The sequence below is a fragment of the Panulirus ornatus genome, chromosome 11 (assembly GCF_036320965.1).
Source record: "Panulirus ornatus isolate Po-2019 chromosome 11, ASM3632096v1, whole genome shotgun sequence".
NCBI classification, from domain to species: Eukaryota; Metazoa; Arthropoda; class Malacostraca; order Decapoda; family Palinuridae; genus Panulirus; species Panulirus ornatus.
The window spans coordinates 51,978,666-51,998,341 of record NC_092234.1 but is presented as its reverse complement, the minus strand read 5'-3'; the positions used below and the strand labels follow the sequence as shown (position 1 = coordinate 51,998,341).

Genomic DNA, 19,676 nt, shown 5'->3' with positions numbered 1-19,676 from the left:
TGCAGAATAACTGAAGAGCACGGGGGGTATTAGGAAAGGTAGGAGATGTGCGGATCAGATTTTTGTGGTACAGATACCCGAGGAAAATTATTCAGCAAAAGGTAAGAAGTTGTATGAAGTTTCTAAGATCTGGAGAGAGTGTAAGACAGAGTATAGTGGAATGCTTTATGGGATGAGTTAGGGTATATGGGGTAGGGAAACAACTGTTGGATGGTGTGAATGCCTTCTATATAGTAGCAAATGCATGTGTAAGAGTGGATGGAGAGTTGAGTGAAGGTTCTGGTATACATATAGGTGTGAGGCAGGACTGTGTGGTTTCTTCAAGACTTTCTAATATAACCATGGACGGTGTGATAAGAGACATGAAAGGAAAACTAGGGAAAAGGGGTGTAGAGGTGGAGTGTGGTGGCAAGATATGGTGGCTAGAGGCAAGCCTGTTTGCAAATGACACTGTGTTGTTTCCTGAGAATGAAAAGGAGTTGCACAAGGATGTAACTGTTATTGAAGCTGCAAGTAAAGTAATGGTGTGTGAAATGAAACAGTGGAAGTTTATTTCATAAAACCATACAGAGTGAAAGAAGGTGTACTAAATTGTGCTTTGGATATAGAGGTAGAAAGTATGGAAGAGGTGAGAGAATCTAAGTATTTAGGAGCTGCCTTTGGTAAGTATGGTGATATGGAAGGAGAGATAAGGGAGAGATCAGTATAGGGTAGAAGAGTCATTGGGTTGCTTAACAGAATAATGAAGGTTAGAGGCGTAATTATGAAAGAAGAGAAGAGTAAGAGCCAGTATGGTCCTCCCAACCTGACCTTAGCAGCCAAAACATGGACATGGAATGGGTCACAGAAGCCAAGAATCCAGGCTATGGAAATGAGCTGTTTGAAAACAGCATGTGGTAACTAGATGGAATAAAGAAAAAATGAAGGGGTGTATGAGAGATGTGGTATGGCAGGGAATGCAAAGGGAATGAATTGTGAAGTGGTAGAATGGAAGAAATGTAATACTTTGAGTTGGATTAGGCCTGTAGAAAGAATGCAAGACCAGGAGAGCTTAAGATAGTACAATTAAAGGGGTTGGTGAGAGGAAGACCACCTTTGACATGGGCAAATAGGATGGAAGAATACTGGAGGGAGATAAATGGTGGAAGAATGCATGGAATGGTGCATGCGTGGGAGGCATGTACGGACAGGGATATGTGGAGACTCTTTTGCCGTGGCCACCCCTTAATGGGAGTTCCCTGAGGAAATAAGCATCAGAGATATGCACAGATAAATATACACTGTCGTTCAAAGAGTAATTCATCAGCTTTATGCGCTTTAACCTACTTTCAGCACAGTGAACACCCTCAAGGGCAATGATACATTTGAAAGAAGTGCACCTTTCATGCAGGATGCATTCACTGGAGGTTGTTGAGGTCAATGTGCCCTCCCCCAAGAGGCAAAACTATACACTCTGGTCCTGTCCAAAGAATATATCTTACCCAGAGAAATGCCAAGGTACCATGTTAAAGAGGATGATAATACAAGGCTAAATGTTAAGGCAGAACACCTAACAAATTATCAAACAAGAACACGTTTGCAAGTGTACTGTAAATAATTAGTAACAGTATGGCTTTTCCAAAGGGAAGTGTACTCATTACAGGAGAAAAATGAAACACTTTTAGCAAAGTGTGGGGACTCCTAGAGATTGTCAAGTCTCTTAATATATAAAAATGATCATGTTTCTTCCGTAACCCTACTATTCAGTGATTAACTCTGGCTTGCTGAACAACAATCAAGTCTCCAGTGTAGGCCCAAAGTGGAAAAATCAGAAGCACATCACACATGAACACAGTACCCAACCTGTAAGCAATATCTTCATCAATATGATAATCCCCTTCCCCATGTACTCTAGTGTACCACTAGCAAGCTAGCTGGGATATGGTACATATACAAATACTGGTTTATCTCCATATTCCCAATGATGAATCCGAGATATGAAACTGATCTCATTCTGTGCTTCTGTCCAGGACAAGATCCAAATATCATGCACCATTGTAAACTAGTAGTGTTCATGTCTAACATTTCATTGGCACTGCTGCAGAATCCAATTAGGGAGGAAGGGAGAGGGGTGGGGGCAACTGCCAACACCAAAAAGAATAATTAGCATATCAGTATACTAGCTGGTGCAAAAGAACTTTTCAGCAACAACAATGGCTAAATAATCATCTCTCATATCCTCAGAGATGACTCTGGAAATGAGATAGAAATACTTAACAAGAACCTTATGATATATCGCTCTGGTGTTACCTGACAAACAGTAGAAGGGACAGAAAATTCCGATGGTGAACCCAGTTCTATAAAGATGTATTCTTTATTTGCTACTCTGGGCCTAAAATCTTTTAACTTGGTTCTTGCATGAAAAAATATTCCACAATCATACTTTGGGAGAACAAGAAAAAATTACTAAACAAGAAAGAAAAAGTACAGAAACCCAACCAAAGATACCCCAAAGAAAAGCAGCTCCACTATACAGTTGCTTACTTATCATTGAATACAAAGATTGTACCCTATGTTTTCACCCTGTAGGAGACCTGGAACCCCACTGTTTATGGTGTACAATGAATAAAGTATGGGTCAAGCACGGACAAGGCAATTTGTGATCCAACCCTTACAACATGACTTGGGGTGATCTTTGTCTACAAATAGCTCTCATCACTGCTATGTGAGAAAAGCAGTTTCTATGACATAAAATAACTCTTCTCCTTCAGAACTGTGCTAATGCAGCTCAATATGTATCAAAACACAAGTCAAGGTCAATGGGGTAGAACCTGACAATAATGTAGGCTGTCCAGCCAATACAGAAAAACACTTGGGTTTGAGAGCATGCCATTATAGCCCCACCACTGTGTTTCCCCTTTGTACAGTAATGGCTTTTTAAGTGATATTTCTCTCTAATGACATTCAAGAATTAGGTTACAAACTCTTCAAACAACAAATAGATTTCACGACTGCAAGAGATTTGAAAAACTTTTTTTTTTTTTTTTATACTTTGTCGCTGTCTCCCGCGTTTGCGAGGTAGCGCAAGGAAACAGACGAAAGAAATGGCCCAACCCCCCCCATACACATGTATATACATACGTCCACACACACAAATATACATACCTACACAGCTTTCCATGGTTTACCCCAGACGCTTCACATGCCTTGATTCAATCCACTGACAGCACGTCAACCCCGGTATACCACATCGCTCCAATTCACTCTATTCCTTGTCCTCCTTTCACCCTCCTGCATGTTCAGGCCCCGATCACACAAAATCTTTTTCACTCCATCTTTCCACCTCCAATTTGGTCTCCCTCTTCTCCTCGTTCCCTCCACCTCCGACACATATATCCTCTTGGTCAATCTTTCCTCACTCATTCTCTCCATGTGCCCAAACCATTTCAAAACACCCTCTTCTGCTCTCTCAACCACGCTCTTTTTATTTCCACACATCTCTCTTACCCTTACGTTACTTACTCGATCAAACCACCTCACACCACACATTGTCCTCAAACATCTCATTTCCAGCACATCCATCCTCCTGCGCACAACTCTATCCATAGCCCACGCCTCGCAACCATACAACATTGTTGGAACCACTATTCCTTCAAACATACCCATTTTTGCTTTCCGAGATAATGTTCTCGACTTCCACACATTCTTCAAGGCTCCCAGAATTTTCGCCCCCTCCCCCACCCTATGATCCACTTCCGCTTCCATGGTTCCATCCGCTGACAGATCCACTCCCAGATATCTAAAACACTTCACTTCCTCCAGTTTTTCTCCATTCAAACTCACCTCCCAATTGACTTGACCCTCAACCCTACTGTACCTAATAACCTTGCTCTTATTCACATTTACTCTTAACTTTCTTCTTCCACACACTTTACCAAACTCAGTCACCAGCTTCTGCAGTTTCTCACATGAATCAGCCACCAGCGCTGTATCATCAGCGAACAACAACTGACTCACTTCCCAAGCTCTCTCATCCCCAACAGACTTCATACTTGCCCCTCTTTCCAGGACTCTTGCATTTACCTCCCTAACAACCCCATCCATAAACAAATTAAACAACCATGGAGACATCACACACCCCTGCCGCAAACCTACATTCACTGAGAACCAATCACTTTCCTCTCTTCCTACACGTACACATGCCTTACATCCTCGATAAAAACTTTTCACTGCTTCTAACAACTTGCCTCCCACACCATATATTCTTAATACCTTCCACAGAGCATCTCTATCAACTCTATCATATGCCTTCTCCAGATCCATAAATGCTACATACAAACCCATTTGCTTTTCTAAGTATTTCTCACATACATTCTTCAAAGCAAACACTCTTATTCTTTTATTTATCATTTTGAATATTGTTTTCCATTAACAATAAAATATCCAAAGATAATGCTTGGTTCTTTAGTCATAGCACCTTTTACAATGATATCAAAACAAAATAACTCTAGATTCCTATCCTAAATGCAATGGGATAATCATTTGGAATCATATTCCACTATCTGATTGTAACCATGTATTAGATTCACATTATTCTTAATGTGCCATATAAGTGAGAACTACCTGACTTGAAAATAACACACATACTATATGGGGCCATGAAACACTGTTCCAGTGGCACCTCAAAAATAAATTTGAAATCGCATACTGAAATGGATGAAGCACTTTGTCTTGCAAGCACTCATGAAAATGGCAGAGATTCTGTGTAAATTCTATGAATGCTTCTTTTGGGATATGGCTCTAAACCCATTTCAGCAGTAACTGCCAGCTAAGAAGTAGCACTTGAGTGTCACCAGTTCTAGAGACTCTTTTACTGTGGCCACCCCCTCAAGGGAGTTCCAAGAGGGGAATGGGCATCAGAAATATAGATAGATAGATAGATTACAGGAGATGAATGAATTTTGCTCTGCCATCATTGTAGAGTACAAGATGACTAGAAATTCCATAAGAACACAGTCAAAAAAGAAAAAATTAAACGAATAAGGAGTTTTGGTTTTCATCACTTTAAATTGCTGTACAAAAAACAATTAACCCTACAACTTCAAAGATATTCATATACCCAAGAAAAATTCTCAGAAGTATATTTCATTAACTACTTTCACTACAATAAAGTGTAGAAGTCTGGCAGATGTTTCAGCACAACACTGCACCTAAAGAAGCACAGAGAGCTCATACAGAAAGTTTAAAAGAGGGCGACAAAGATGGAACCAGAATCAAGAGAGTTAGCCACAGGAAAATGTTGGAGGCTTATATTTATCCACCTTGGAACAGAGAAGACTGAGAGATGACCTGATCATAACCTTTGAGTTTTTAAAAGAGAGCAATGAAGGGGACAGTTGACAGTTCTTTTAAAGATGTAAGGGTAGAAGAACCAAAGGACATAACATGAAATTTCAGTGAGAAACTTGTAAATAAGGATGAGTAGAAATACTTTTATAGTATAAGAGTGGTGAACAAATGGACATAGTTAATGCAGATAGCAATATAAAATTCATGAGGTTGCATGATAGCAGAAAGTGTTCAAGAAATGGGACCATCACAAGTGTCAAACCCCCTCCCTGTAAAGCAAAAACACGTAATCACGAAGACAAGGAAGGTTGGAGATCAGAATTACATAGTGATCAGCCTTGTGTGGCTTAACAATTGGAAGGATGATAACAAGATCATCAGGTGGTGATTGCTAATCTGCTATCAATGACTGAGTGGTTAGTGAAGGATGAAAGGCATCAACCCTAATAGATATTACCTGGTTAGAGGCTTCTGACCCACAAGAATCCTGGGGATTCTAATACAGCTTGTGATAAAACCAACACCAGTTCCATGGGGAGCATCAGGTACATATCACTTCTTTGGTCACCCATACACTTTCTCAAACAATGTTGTGCGTGAAAGCAAAACACGGACCTCTGCATCAATATAAGCACTTCTGACTTTTCCACTTTGCAAACCAAATTCATTTGTCCAGTGTGACTTAACTTACCATTTACATCACCTTTATGCAAAATGCACATGATCCTTAATCTTGACTTAACAGATTATAATTTGCACCAATAATGGTGCGATCAGCTGAATTTTTTTTTTTTTTCTGACAGTTACCTGTTGGGCTATGAGTACAAAACTGGTGTTTTTTTTTTTTTTTCTTTTTAAATCATGACTGACTCACACAGAAGATACAGTTGTAAAGAATTCTTGATACTTTGTTAGGGTAGCTGGCCTTTTCAAGTCAAAAGGTAGTTGCCCTGACTAGACAGGTCTTTTAAGCATCGCTGACAGAAAAGTGAGTGCACTTGAGGTTCTGGTATGGAACTTGCAGTAACATAGAACTTACAGATCTGGGACTAACCTTGAAATGTATGGTCGAATGGCAGTGTCAGTTACAGGCATCATAGGAATAGGATCATTTGTTGACAGCCAATATGATTTGTCATTTCTAGAAGCATAGTTGCATACATTATTGACGTCGCAAAACATAAATGGCATTGTGCTGAATCTTCTTACACAGGAACCAGCCAATCCTGTTTGAAAATAGTAAAGTTTAAGTTCTTTTTAAGTCCTGCTATCTAACTGTGTATCACCATTGCTCCATCCCTAGTTTAAAGGGGTTTGATTTAGTCTCCAAAATATCCCTTGCACACATCTTCAGTCTGTGCCCATTGTGTTAAAGAGAAACATGGCCTTCCACACTTATAAGATCACTTTTTGCTTTTCAACTCTATACAATGTGTTAATACATTTTTGAAAATCAGTCTTCAATTACACCACTTCAATATACAAAATGCTTCCATGTGATCCCAATCATCCTCTAACATTTTCACTTGAAATATCCCAAGCCCTAACTATTCTTTCCCTAAATCTACCCATCTCCTCTGTGGTCTACATATCATCCCTGTACCATTTACTATACAACAACACATTCTCTTGACGAGCCCATCATTGATGATATGTTTTGCATGACCATACCATCCATGTACCTTTCCAATGACTTCTTCATCTCTCATCTCCATTCTACCTTTCCTCCTAATTTGTACTATCTCAAGTAAATTATCCATCTTAACTGCTCTTACTTTCAACTTTTAATATGCATACACTTAGATTTCACAGAAACACATCAATAGCAGGACAAATATTACCTCATTTAAGCTTCCTGCACACTGGATGAACACTTAAGGTTTTTCCATTAACCAAAATTTCAATGCATTCTCAACTTTTCTAACTGGCAAGATTTGACTTTCAACTTTAGCTTTCCCCTTACCAATACCATCCTGACCAGATTTCACATACAAATACTTTAAACTCATCCACAATTTGTATCACAATGCAAACTTGTCTTACAATCTGACTTCCTTTATCAAAAACTATTAATACTTTTATTCATGTTCACTTTCACTTTCAGCATCCTCCCCTTACATAAAATAAACCAGTTCAACTAATTCTGATTTAGTAACAACACAGCATCATCTACATACTCCAACTGTTATTCCATGGTTAAACATCACCCCACAATCAACTGACAAGGCTCTCATCTCATGCGATGCCTCATCAATAAAAACATTAAATAATCATGATGACAATACAAAACTTTGATACACTCGCATTCTCATCTCAAACTCACATGTACACTACTTCCATTGCAAAATCTCAACAGTATTCAAAAAATTTTCATACACACCACAAAAAGCCAATGTACATTCCTATTCATTGCATCATATGCTTTTTCTCAATCCATAAATATTGCATACACCTTTTTCTCCACAAATTGTTTAAGAGCAAATATCTGATCTACACATTCTTCCTTTCCTAAACCTGACTTGTTTTGACCAACAAGGGATTTACTTATCCCTTTAAGACGATCACTTTTGACAAAGAAGATACGTGTCAGAGGTGGAGGGAATGAGGAGAAGTGGGAGACCAAATCGGAGGTGGAAAGATGGAGTGAAAAAGATTTTGTATGATCGGGGCCTGAACATGCAGGAGGGTGAAAGGCGTGCAAGAGATGTGTGAATTCTGGGAGCAATGAAGAATGTGTGGATGGCGAGAACATTATCTCGGAAAGCAAAAATGGGTATGTTTGAAGGAATAGTGGTTCCAACAATGTTATATGGTTGCGAGGTGTGGGCTATAGATTGGGTTGTATGGAGGAAGGTGGATGGGTTGGAAATGAGATGTCTAGGACAATCAGTGGTGTGAGGTGGTTTGATCGAGTAAGTAATGAAAGGGTAAAAGAGATGTGTGGTAATAAAAAGACTGGTCGAGAGAGCAGAAGAGGGTGTACTGAAATGGTTTGGTCACATGGAGAGAATGAGTGAGGAAAGATTGACAAAGAGGATATATGAGTCAGAGGTGGAGGGAATGATAAGTGGGAGACCAAATTGGGGGTGGAAGGATGGAGTGAAAAAGATTTTGAGTGATCGTGGCCTGAACATGCGGGAGGGCGAAAGGCATGCAAAGAATAGAGCGAATTGGAACAATGTGGCCTTTGTTGTCTTTCCCAAGCGCTACCTTGCACGCATGCGGGGGGAGGGGGTGTCACTTCATGTGTGGCAGGGTGGAGATAGGAATGAATTAAGGCAGCAAGTATGAATTATGTACATGTGTATATATGTATATGTCTGTTTTTATTATCATTATACTTTGTCGCTGTCTCCCGCATTAGCGAGGTAGCGCAAGGAAACAGAGAAAAAAAATGGCCTAAGCCACCCACATACACATCCACACACGCACATATACCTATACATTTCAACGTATACATAAATATACATACACATATATACACATGTACATAATTCATATTTGCTGTCTGTGTATGTATATATATGTATACGCTGAAATGTATAAATATGTATATGTGTGTGTGTTGATGTGTATGTGGGTGGGTTGGGCCATTCTTTCGTCTGTTTCCTCGCGCTACCTCGCTAACGCGGGAGACGGCAAAAAAGTATAATAAGTAATAAATACATGGGTAAGTAAGTAGTGAAAGGGTAAGAGAGATGTGTGTAACTAAAAACAGTGTGGTTGCGTGAGCAGAAGAGGGTGTGTTGAAATGGTTTGGACATATGGAGAGAATGAGTGAGGAAAGGTTAACAAAAAGGATATACGTGTCAAAGGTGGCGGGAACAAGGAGAAGCAGGACACCAAACTGGGGGTGGAAGAATGGAGTGAAAAAGATTTTGAGTGATTGGGTTTAGCAAGGAATAGAGTGAATTGGAATGATGTGGTATAACAGGGTTGATGTGCTGTCAATGGACTGAACCAGGGCAAGTGAAACGTCTGGGATAAATCATGAAAATGTCTGTGGGGCCTGGATGTGGATAGGGGCCTATGGTTTTGGTGCATTACACATGACAGCTGGAGACTGAGTGTACAGTCTTATCCATGGACCATGCCTTGCAACCATATAGTATTGTTGTAACTACTCTTCTTATAACATGGCAATTTTTTGCTTTCCGAGGTTATGTTCTCCCTTTCCACACATTTTTTATCGCTCCCAGACCCTTCACATTCACTCTTTCTTTGCTTTTCTCTATCAGTTGCTTATATATCTTATATTCATCCCTCTTCTTCAGCTGAACTCCCACTGGTACATTTCTTTTCAAGCAGTCTATCATATGCCCTTCTCTTCCATAGCATTTCTGATCTTATCCATCCACCGTGCATTTCCACTTTTATTCTTATCTCAAACCCTTAGATTTAACTACTAATTCTAAACATTATAAAGTCTTTCTCTAAATATTCTAAACACCTGAGTCACGCATGACTGCATCCTTATATTTACTACAAGTTCAGTGAAACTCTGTCACACTTCTTTCACACTCTTCCTTGTATTCTTCTTGATTCATCATCTCCCTTGCTAAAACTTTTAATTCTCCATTCTTCCCTATGCCATAGCTCCACCACTCCTTGAATATCACCTCCACTAGATCTGCATAATGGTCAGAATCTCCAAAGAATCCTCTCACAACTATAGCATCCAGCACAATCTTTTTCAAACTTTCATCCATTGCCACATAATCAATCAAATCCTTTTGTTCTTTTCTTCCATCATTACTCATCCACATAAATCTGTGAATAATCTTGTCCTGAAAAAGGGTGTTTGCAAGAATCAAATCCCTTCAAGCACAGACATCCACAATATAACTTTCATTCTCATTTAAACTAGGCCCACTTATATCTGGTAATGCACACAATCCACATATGCTTTCACCATTGTCATATGCACCCAGGACCACATAACAGCCTATCTCTCTCTCTCCTTACCCATGTCCTGCACCCTCCATTCAAGTCTCTCGTTACACATGCAAAGTGTTTTAATTGGAATTTTTACTTCAGTTTCAACAGGGTCAAAAACCATAAACATCATGTATACAGTACATTAAATATTTACCTAAATCTTGATGATGAGCCTTTTCATTGCCCTCAACGTATAATAGGGAATATCCCTCCCATAGTCTGATATGGCCTCGTTCACACCTTGGAGGAATTGTAGTTTGAGAATGCCGTACTACCAGTGTACCTGAATAATACTGTGGTTGAGCTTCACAGGCCCTCCCTGGTTCTCCTTTCCTTCCAGCAAAACCTGGTGGTCCCTTAGATAAAAGAAAGACATTAGTAAGGCATTATCATAAAGAACACTTATGTTTATTCTTTCCAATGGTATTTAATGTGCTTTTAGTAATAAGCTTGGGTGGGTATTCTTTTCTTCATTGTACTGTCTCCAGTGTAAAAACCTTATCAATGATTTACATAAAAAGACAGGAGTGGCTAGAGTATCATCTACATGGTAACAAAATGCTGGTTACTCACTGTTTACAAATAAAGAAAATAGTTTATTCGATTTACAACCTATAAATATCAGGCATGCAACAAAGGTCAGCATTAGTAAGGTTTTCATTCTTCAATATGTTTATGTCTTGTAGTAATTTAGCTTGGAAGTTTATGGACACCATGGATACAACTTATGAATGGGGAAGATAATCATATCAATAGACCCCTAAGACTTAGTTATAGTGATTTAGAAGGACACTGATGAGGCAACAATGAAATTCAGGAACGCTACAATACTAAATAAGATGATACTGGGGAAGGCAAAGTAAATCATCAGAGAAAATGCGAGTTTCATTAATGTTCATGTCCAGAAAACAACAGAATCTACGAAAACCTCATCAAATTTTCCCTTGCAGTTGAGACTTGAATTACTTTGCAGAGTTAGAGTTGGAATATACCAGTTGCACTGTCATTTGCTGTGTCCCTTCACATGACAAAGAATTTTCATAGGAAGTTGTCTTGTTCACTATGAAACTTTTGTGGGCACACAAATACACACAGTGCAAAAATCATCCAGTGACTAATTTGATTAAACATGAGACCTCATCAATCACATAATTACTGAATAACACGGAAAACAAAGTAAAGAGAGCAGCTAGGAATCATTAGATGAAGATTCCAGAGGTTCTTTAGACTTCTTGACATATTTCATGTTCCTTTCCTAACCTATCTCCCCCGAAGAGTCCCTTCTATAGGGCTCCCATAGTGCTCTGGAAACTGACCATGTCCACCAAAAGGGATTGCAGGTTATAAAGTGTAGTGATGTTGTATGTGTCTTCGTGAGAAGAATGTGGGGCAATTGAATTAATTGTTTAGTGTGTTCATTTGGCAGCTGAAATGAAGGCATGAGTGTTGTGATATGCTGAAACAATGTTTATATTATTGGAGTGAGGGGCAGCATCCAAAGTGATGACAAGAAAGAGTAACTCACATTATGTCTAGGCACTGGAGTTTCTGATGGTCATATGTCTGGTGGATGATGTTTAAGACTGGGTTGGGAGCCAGGTGTAACTTTTACCTAATAGGCTTTATGAACTGTAGATCCTCCAAAATCTTGAAAGAATCACTGCCTAGACCTCTTCCTACAACATATATCATCATATCATTAAACACATTTAGCAATTCTTCTAAATACTCTACCTCCTCCTAACCTCATCACTATGTGGTACCACTTGCACATTTGCCCCTTTCACTGATGGACCCATCTCTTCTCTTGTTTTCATGAACTATTAACCTTCTTCCAGAACATCATCTTATTCTCCCTGAAGTTTACTGATAACTGCTCAACTCAACTCTCATATGCCATCTTTTTCAACCCCTGCACCTTCCTCTTGATCTCCAGCTGCTTTCTCTTGATATCTCCCAGCCATATACACTCCCTCCCTGCAAGTACCATTCATACACCTTTCTTTACATACATGGAGATCAAATGATGGAGTGAAAAGATTTTCAGAGGTTGAGATATGAACATGCAGGAGGGTGAGAAGCATGCACAGGATAGAGTGAATTGGAATGAAGTGATATACAGGAGGTGGCCTGCTCTCAATGGAAAGAACCAGGCATGTGAAGCAACTGAAAGAAACCATGAAAAAGTCTGTGGGGCCTGGTCATGGAGAGTGGGGCTGTCATTTTGGTGCACTGCATAAGACAGAGAATGGACGTGAGCAAATATGGGCTTTCTTTGTCCGCTCCTAGTGCTATCTTGCTAACATCTTAAATAGCAGACAAGTATGATGGGAATGAGAGGGCCTGGGAAGTGAGTCAGTTGTTTGCCAATGATACAGCTCCGGTGGCTGATTCCTGGGAGAAAATGCAGAAGTTGGTGACCGAGTTTGGAAAAGCATGTGAAAGGAGAAAGTTGAGAGTAAATGTGAATAAGAGATGAGGGACAAGTTAATTGGGATGTAAGTTTCAATGGCAAAAACTTGGAGGAAGTCAAGTGTTTTAGGTATCTGGGAGTGGACTTAGCAGTAAATGGAACCATGGAAGTGGAAGCGAGTCACAGGGTGCGGGAGGAGGCAAAGGTTTTGGGAGAGATGACGAATATGTGAAAGGAGAGAACATGATCTTGGAGAGCAAAAATATGTATGTTTAAAGGAATAGCAGTTCCAACAATATTACATGGTTGCGAGGCATGGGCTGTGAATAGGGTTATAAGGAGGAAGGTGGATGTATTGGAAATTAAATGTTTGAGAAAAACATGTGGTGTGAGGTGGTTTGATAGAGTAACGAAAGGGTAAGAGAGATGTGTGGAAATAAACACAGTGTGGTTGAGAGAGCAGAAGAGGGTGTGTTGAAATGATTTGGTCCTATGGAGAGAATGAGTGAGGAGAGATTGACAAAGAGGATATATGTGTCAGAGGTGGAGGGAACAAGGAAAAGTGGGAGACCAAATTGGAGGTGGAGGTATGAAGTGAAAAAGATTTTGAGCAATCAGGGCCTGAAATTAAAGGAGGGCGAAAGTCATGCAAGGAATAGAGTGTTTTGGTCGAGGTGGTGTCCAAGGTTAGAGGGTTAGGGAGAATGATTTGGTAAACAGAGAAAAGGTAGTAAAAGCTTTGTGGAAGATGAAAGCCGGCAAGGCAGCGGGTTTGGGTGGTACTGCAGTGGAATTTATTAAAAAAGAGGGTGACTGTGTTGTTGATGGGTTGGTAAGGATATTCAGTGACTGGTTGGTAAGGTTATTTAACGTATGTATGATTCATGGTGAGATGCCTGAGGACTGACGGAATGCTTGCATAGTGCCATTGTACAAAGGCAAAGGGGATAAAAGTGAGTGTGAAAACTACAGAGGTGTTAGTTTGTTGAGTATTCCTTGGAAATCATATGGGAGGGTATTGCCTGAGAGGGTGAAGGCATGTACAGAGCATCAGATTGGGGAAGAGCAGTGTGGCTTCAGAAGTGGTAGATGATGTGTGGATCAGGTGTTTGCTTTGAAGAATGTATGTGAGAAATATTTAGAAAAGCAAATGGACTTGTATGTGGCATTTATGAATCTGGAGATGGCATATGATAGAGATGCTCTGTGGAAGGTATTAAGAGTATATGGTGTGGGAGGCAAGTTGTCAGCAGCAGTGAAAAGTTTTTATCAAGGATTTAAGGCATGTGTACGTGTAGGAAGAGAGGAAAGTGATTAGTTCTCTGTGAATGTTGGTTTGCGGCAGAGGTGCGTGATGTCTCCATGGTTGTTTAATTTGTTTATGGATGGGGTTGTTAGGGAGGTGAATGCAAGAGTTTTGGAAAGGGAGGCAAGTATGCAGTCCGTTGTGGATGAGAGAGTTTGGGAAGCGAGTCAGTTGTTGTTCAGTGATGATACAGTGCTGGGGGCTGATTCGGGTGAGAAACTGCAGAAGCTGGTGACTGAGTTTTGTAAAGTGTGTGAAAGAAGAAAGCTGAGAGTAAATGTAAATAAGAGCAAGGTTATTAGGTACAGTACAGTTGACGGACAAGTCAATTGGGAGGTAAGTTTGAGTGGAGAAAAACTGGGGGAAGTGAAGTGTTTTAGATATCTGGGAGTGGATTTGGCAGTGGATGGAACCATGGAAGTGGAAGTGAGTCATAAGGTGGGGTAGGGGGCGAAAATCCTGGGAGCCTTGAAGAATGTGTGGAAGTCGAGAACGTTATTTTGAAAAGCAAAAATGGGTATGTTTGACGGAATAGTGGTTCCAACAATGTTATATGGTTGCGAGGCGTGGGCTATAGATAGAGTTGTGTGGAGGAGGGTGGACATGCTAGAAATGAGATGTTTGAGGACAATATGTGGTGTGAGGTGGTTTGACTGAGTAAGTAATGAAATGGTAAGTGAGATGTGTGGTAATAAAAAGTGTGGTTGAGAGAGCAGAAGAGGGTGTTTTGAAATGGTTTGGTCACATGGAGAGAATGAGTGAGGAAAGATTGACAAAGAGGATATATGTGTCAGAGGTGGAGGGAATGAAGAGAAGTGGGAGACCAAATTGGAGGTGGAGGGAAGGAGTGAAAAAGATTTTGAGGTAGCGCAAGGAAAACAGACGAAAGAATGGGCCAACCCACCCACATACACATGTATATACATACATGTCCACATACGCACATATACATACCTATACATCTCAACGTATACATATATATACACACAGACATATACATATATACACATGTAAATAATTCATACTGTCTGCCCTTATTCATTCCCGTCGCCACCCTGCCACACCTGAAATGAAAATCCCTCCCCCTGCATGCGCATGAGGTAGTGCTAGCAAAAGACAACAAAGGTCACATTCATTCACACAAAGTCTCTAGCTGTCATGTATAATGCACCGAAACCACAGCTCACTTTCCACATCAAGGCCCCACAAAACTTTACATCGTTTACTCCAAACACTTCACATGCCCTGGTTCAATCTATTGACAGCACGTCGACTCTGGTATACCACATCGTTCCAATTCACTCTATTCCTTGCACGCCTTTCACCCTCCTGCATGTTCAGGCCCCGATCATTCAAAATCTTTTTCACTCCATCCTTCCACCTCCAATTTGGTCTCCCACTTCTCGTACGCTCCACCTCTGACAAATATATATGTGAGTGTGTGTGTGTGTGTGTATGCACGACAGGAAAAGACAACAAAGGCCACACTTGTTCACACTCAGTCTCTAGGTGTCCTGTGTAATGCACCAAATCCACAGCTCCCTTTCCACATCCAGGCCCCACAAAACTTTCCATGGTTTACCCAAGATGCATCACATGCCCTGGTTCAATCCAATAACAATATGTCAAAACCAATATACCACATTGTTCTAATTCACTCTATTCCTTGCACACCTCTCACCCTCCTTTATGTTGAGGCCCCGATCGCTCAAAATCTTTTTCACTCCATCCTTCCACCTCCAATTTGGTCTCCCACTTCTTGTTCCCTTCATCTCTGACACATATATCACCTTTGTCAATCTTTCCAAATTCATTTTTTCCATATGTCCAAACCATTTCAACACACCCTCATCTGCTCTCTCAACCACACTCTTTTTATTTCCACACATCTCTCTTACCCTTACATTACTTACTCCATCAAACCACCTCACACCACATACTGTCCTCACGGACTTCATTTCCAACATATCCACCTTCCTCCGTACAACCCTATCTATAGTCCATGCTTTGCAATCATATAACATTGTTGGAGCCACTATTCCTTCAAACATATCCATTTTTGCTCTCTGAGATAATGTTCTCTCCTTCCACACATTCTTCATCACTCCCAGAACTTTTGCCCCCTTCCCCACCCTGTGACTCACTTCCACGGTTACATCTAAAACACTTCACTTCCTCCATTTTTCTCCATTCAAACTTACATCCCAATTAACTTGTCCCTCAACCCCACTGAAACTAATAACCTTGCTCTTATTCACATTCACCATTAACTCTCTCCTTTCAGACACTTTTCCAAACTCGGTTACCAACCTCTGCAGTTTCTCACATGAATCAGCTACTAGAGCTGTATCATTGGCAAACAACAACTGACTCGCTTCCTAGGCCCTTTCATCCACAACAGACTGCATACTCGCCCCTCTCTCCAAAACACTTGCATTTACTTCTCTAACCACCCCATCCATAAAAAAATCAAACAACCATGGGGACGTCACACACCCCTGCTGCAGTTCAACATTACTGGGAACCAATCACTCTCCTCTCTTCCTATTCGTAAACATGGTTTACATTCTTGACTTTTCACTACTTCTAGCATCTTACTACCCACATCATATACCCTTAAAACCTTCCATAAAGCATCTCTATCAACCCTATCATATGCCTTCTCCAGATACATAAATGCTACACACAAACCCATTTGTTTTTCTAAGTATTTCTCAAACATTCTTCAAAGCAAAGATGTGATAAACACATCCTCTACCACTTTTGAAACCACACTGCTCTTCCGAAGTTTGATGATCTGTACATGACTTCACCCGCTAAATCAATACCTTCCCATATAATTTCCCACGAATACTCAACTAACTTACGCCTCTTAGTTTAAACACACGTTTATCCCCTTTGCCTTTGTACTATGCATATATTCTGCCAATCCTCAGGCACTTCACCATGGTCCATAAATACACTGAATATCCTTACCAACCCATCAACAACACAGTCACCCCTTTTTTAATAAATTCCACTGCAATACCATCCAAACCCGTTGCCTTGCCAGATTTCATCTTCCGCAAAGCTTTCATTTTGAAGGAGGGTGGATGTGCTGGAAATGAAATGTTTAATGACAATATGTAGTGTGAGGTGGTTTGACCAAGTAAGTAATGAAATAGTATAGGAGATACGTGGAAATAAAAAAGGGTGTTGTTGAGAGAGCAGAAGAGTGTGTGCTGAAATGGTCTGGACACATGGAGAGAATGACTGAGGAAAAATTGACAAAGATAGATGTGTCTGAGGTGGAGGGAACAAGGAGAAGCAGGAGACCTAACTGCAGGTGGAAAGACGGAGTGAAAAAGATTCTGAGCGATCGGGGCTTGAACATACAGGAGGGTGAGAGGCATCCAAGGAATAGAGTGAATTGGAATGATGTGGTATACTGGGGTCAATGTGCTGTCAATGGATTGCACCAGGGCATGTGAAGCATCTGGGGTAAACCATGGAAAGGTGTGTGGGGCCTGGATGTGGAAAAGGAGCTGTGGTTTCAGTGCATTACACATGACAGATAGAGACTGAGTGTGAACAAGTGTGGCCTTTCTTGTCTGTTCCTGGCACTACCTTCCTGGAGGGGGATGGGGGGGATGCTATTTCATGTGTGGTGGGGTGGCGAAGGAAATGGATGAAGGCAGCAAGTATGAATATGTATCTATTTTATTCATTTTGCTTTGTCGCTGTCTCCTGCGTTAGCGAGGTAGCGCAAGGAAACAGGCGAAAGAATGGCCCAACCCACCCACATACACATGTATATACATACATGTCCACACACGCAAATATACATACCTATACATCTCAATGTATACATATATATACACACACACAGACATATACATATATACACATGTACATAGTTCATACTGTCTGCCTTTATTCATTCCCATCGCCACCTCGCCACACATGAAATAACAACCCCCTCCACCCTCATGTGTGCGAGGTAGCACATGGAAAAGACAAGAAAGGCCCCATATTCAGTCTCTAGCTGTCATGTAATAATGCATCGAAACCACAGCTCCCTTTCCACATCCAGGCCCCACACAACTTTCCATGGTTTACCCCAGATGCTTCACATGCCCTGGTTCAACCCATTGACAGCATGTCGACCCCGGTATAATACATCATTCCAATTCACTCCATTTCTTGCATGCCTTTCACCCTCCTGCATGTTCAGGTCCTGATCACTCAAAATCTTTTTCACTCCATCTTTCCACCTCCAATTTGGTCTCCCACCTCTCCTTGTTCCCTCCACCTCTGACACATATATCCTCTTGGTCAATCTTTCCTCATTCATTCTCTCCATGTGACCAAACCATTTCAAAACACCATCTTCTGCTCTCTCAACCACACTCTTTTTATTACCACACATCTCTCTTACCCTTTTATTACTTACTTGATCAAACCACCTCACACCACATATTGTCTTCAAACATCTCATTTCCAACACATCCACCCTCCAGTGCACAACTCTATCCATAGCCCACGCCTCGCAACCATACAACATTGTTGGAACCACTATTCCTTCAAACTTACCCATTTTTGCTCTCCGAGATAATGTTCTCGACTTCCACACATTCTTCAAGGCTCCCAGAATTTTCGCCCCCTCCCCCACCCCATGATTCACTTCCACTTACATCATTCCATCTGCTGCCAAATCCACTCCCAGATATCTAAAACACTTCACTTCCTCCAGTTTTTCTCCATTCAAACTTACCTCCCAATTGACTTGACCTTCAACCCTACTGTACCTAATAACCTTGCTCTTATTCACATTTACTCTCAGCATTCTTCTTTCACACACTTTCCAAACTCAGTCACCAGCTTCTGCAGTTTCTCACATGAATCAGCCACCATCGCTGTATCATCAGCGAACAACAACTGACTCACTTCCCAAGCTCTCTCATCCACAACAGACTGCATACTTTCCCCTCTTTCCAAAACTCTTGCATTCACCTCCCTAACAACCCCATCCATAAACAAATTAAACAACCATGGAGACATCACACACCCCTGCCGCAAACCTACATTCACTGAGAACCAATCACTTTCCTCTCTTCCTACACGTACACATGCCTTACATCCTCGATAAAAACTTTTCACTGCTTCTAACAACTTGCCTCCCACACCATATATTCTTAATACCTTCCACAGAGCATCTCTATCAACTCTATCATATGCCTTCTCCAGATCCATAAATGCTACATACAAATCCATTTGCTTTTCTAAGTATTTCTCACATACATTCTTCAAAGCAAACACCTGATCCACACATCCTCTACTAGTTCTGAAACCACACTGCTCTTCCCCAATCTGATGCTCTGTACATGCCTTCACCCTCTCAATCAATACCCTCCCATATAATTTCCCAGGAATACTCAACAAACTTATACCTCTGTAATTTGAGCACTCACCTTTGTCCCCTTTGCCTTTGCACAATGGCACTATGCACGCATTCCGCCAATCCTCAGGCACCTCCCCATGAATCATACATACATTAAATAACCTTACCAACCAGTCAACAATACTGTACATGTGCAAATATGTCTTTGCATGTATATGTATGTATACGTTGAAATATATATGTATCTATATGTGCGTGTGTGGCCGTTTTGTATATACATGGGTATGTGGGTGGGTTGGGCCATTCTTTTG

At 40.8% G+C, this 19,676-nt stretch overlaps 1 protein-coding gene across 1 annotated transcript in view; it reads right to left on the bottom strand.

The window, feature by feature from the left end:
- Col4a1 (Collagen type IV alpha 1) overlaps positions 1-19,676 on the bottom strand; it is a 417,480-nt gene that overhangs the window by 16,270 nt on the left and 381,534 nt on the right. The window contains exons 24-25 of the mRNA XM_071667042.1: positions 10,421-10,622; positions 6,383-6,554 (exon numbers count right to left, since the gene is read on the bottom strand). Coding sequence (XP_071523143.1) covers positions 6,383-6,554; positions 10,421-10,622 — 374 coding nt within the window. The remainder of the gene's footprint in view (positions 1-6,382; positions 6,555-10,420; positions 10,623-19,676) is intronic.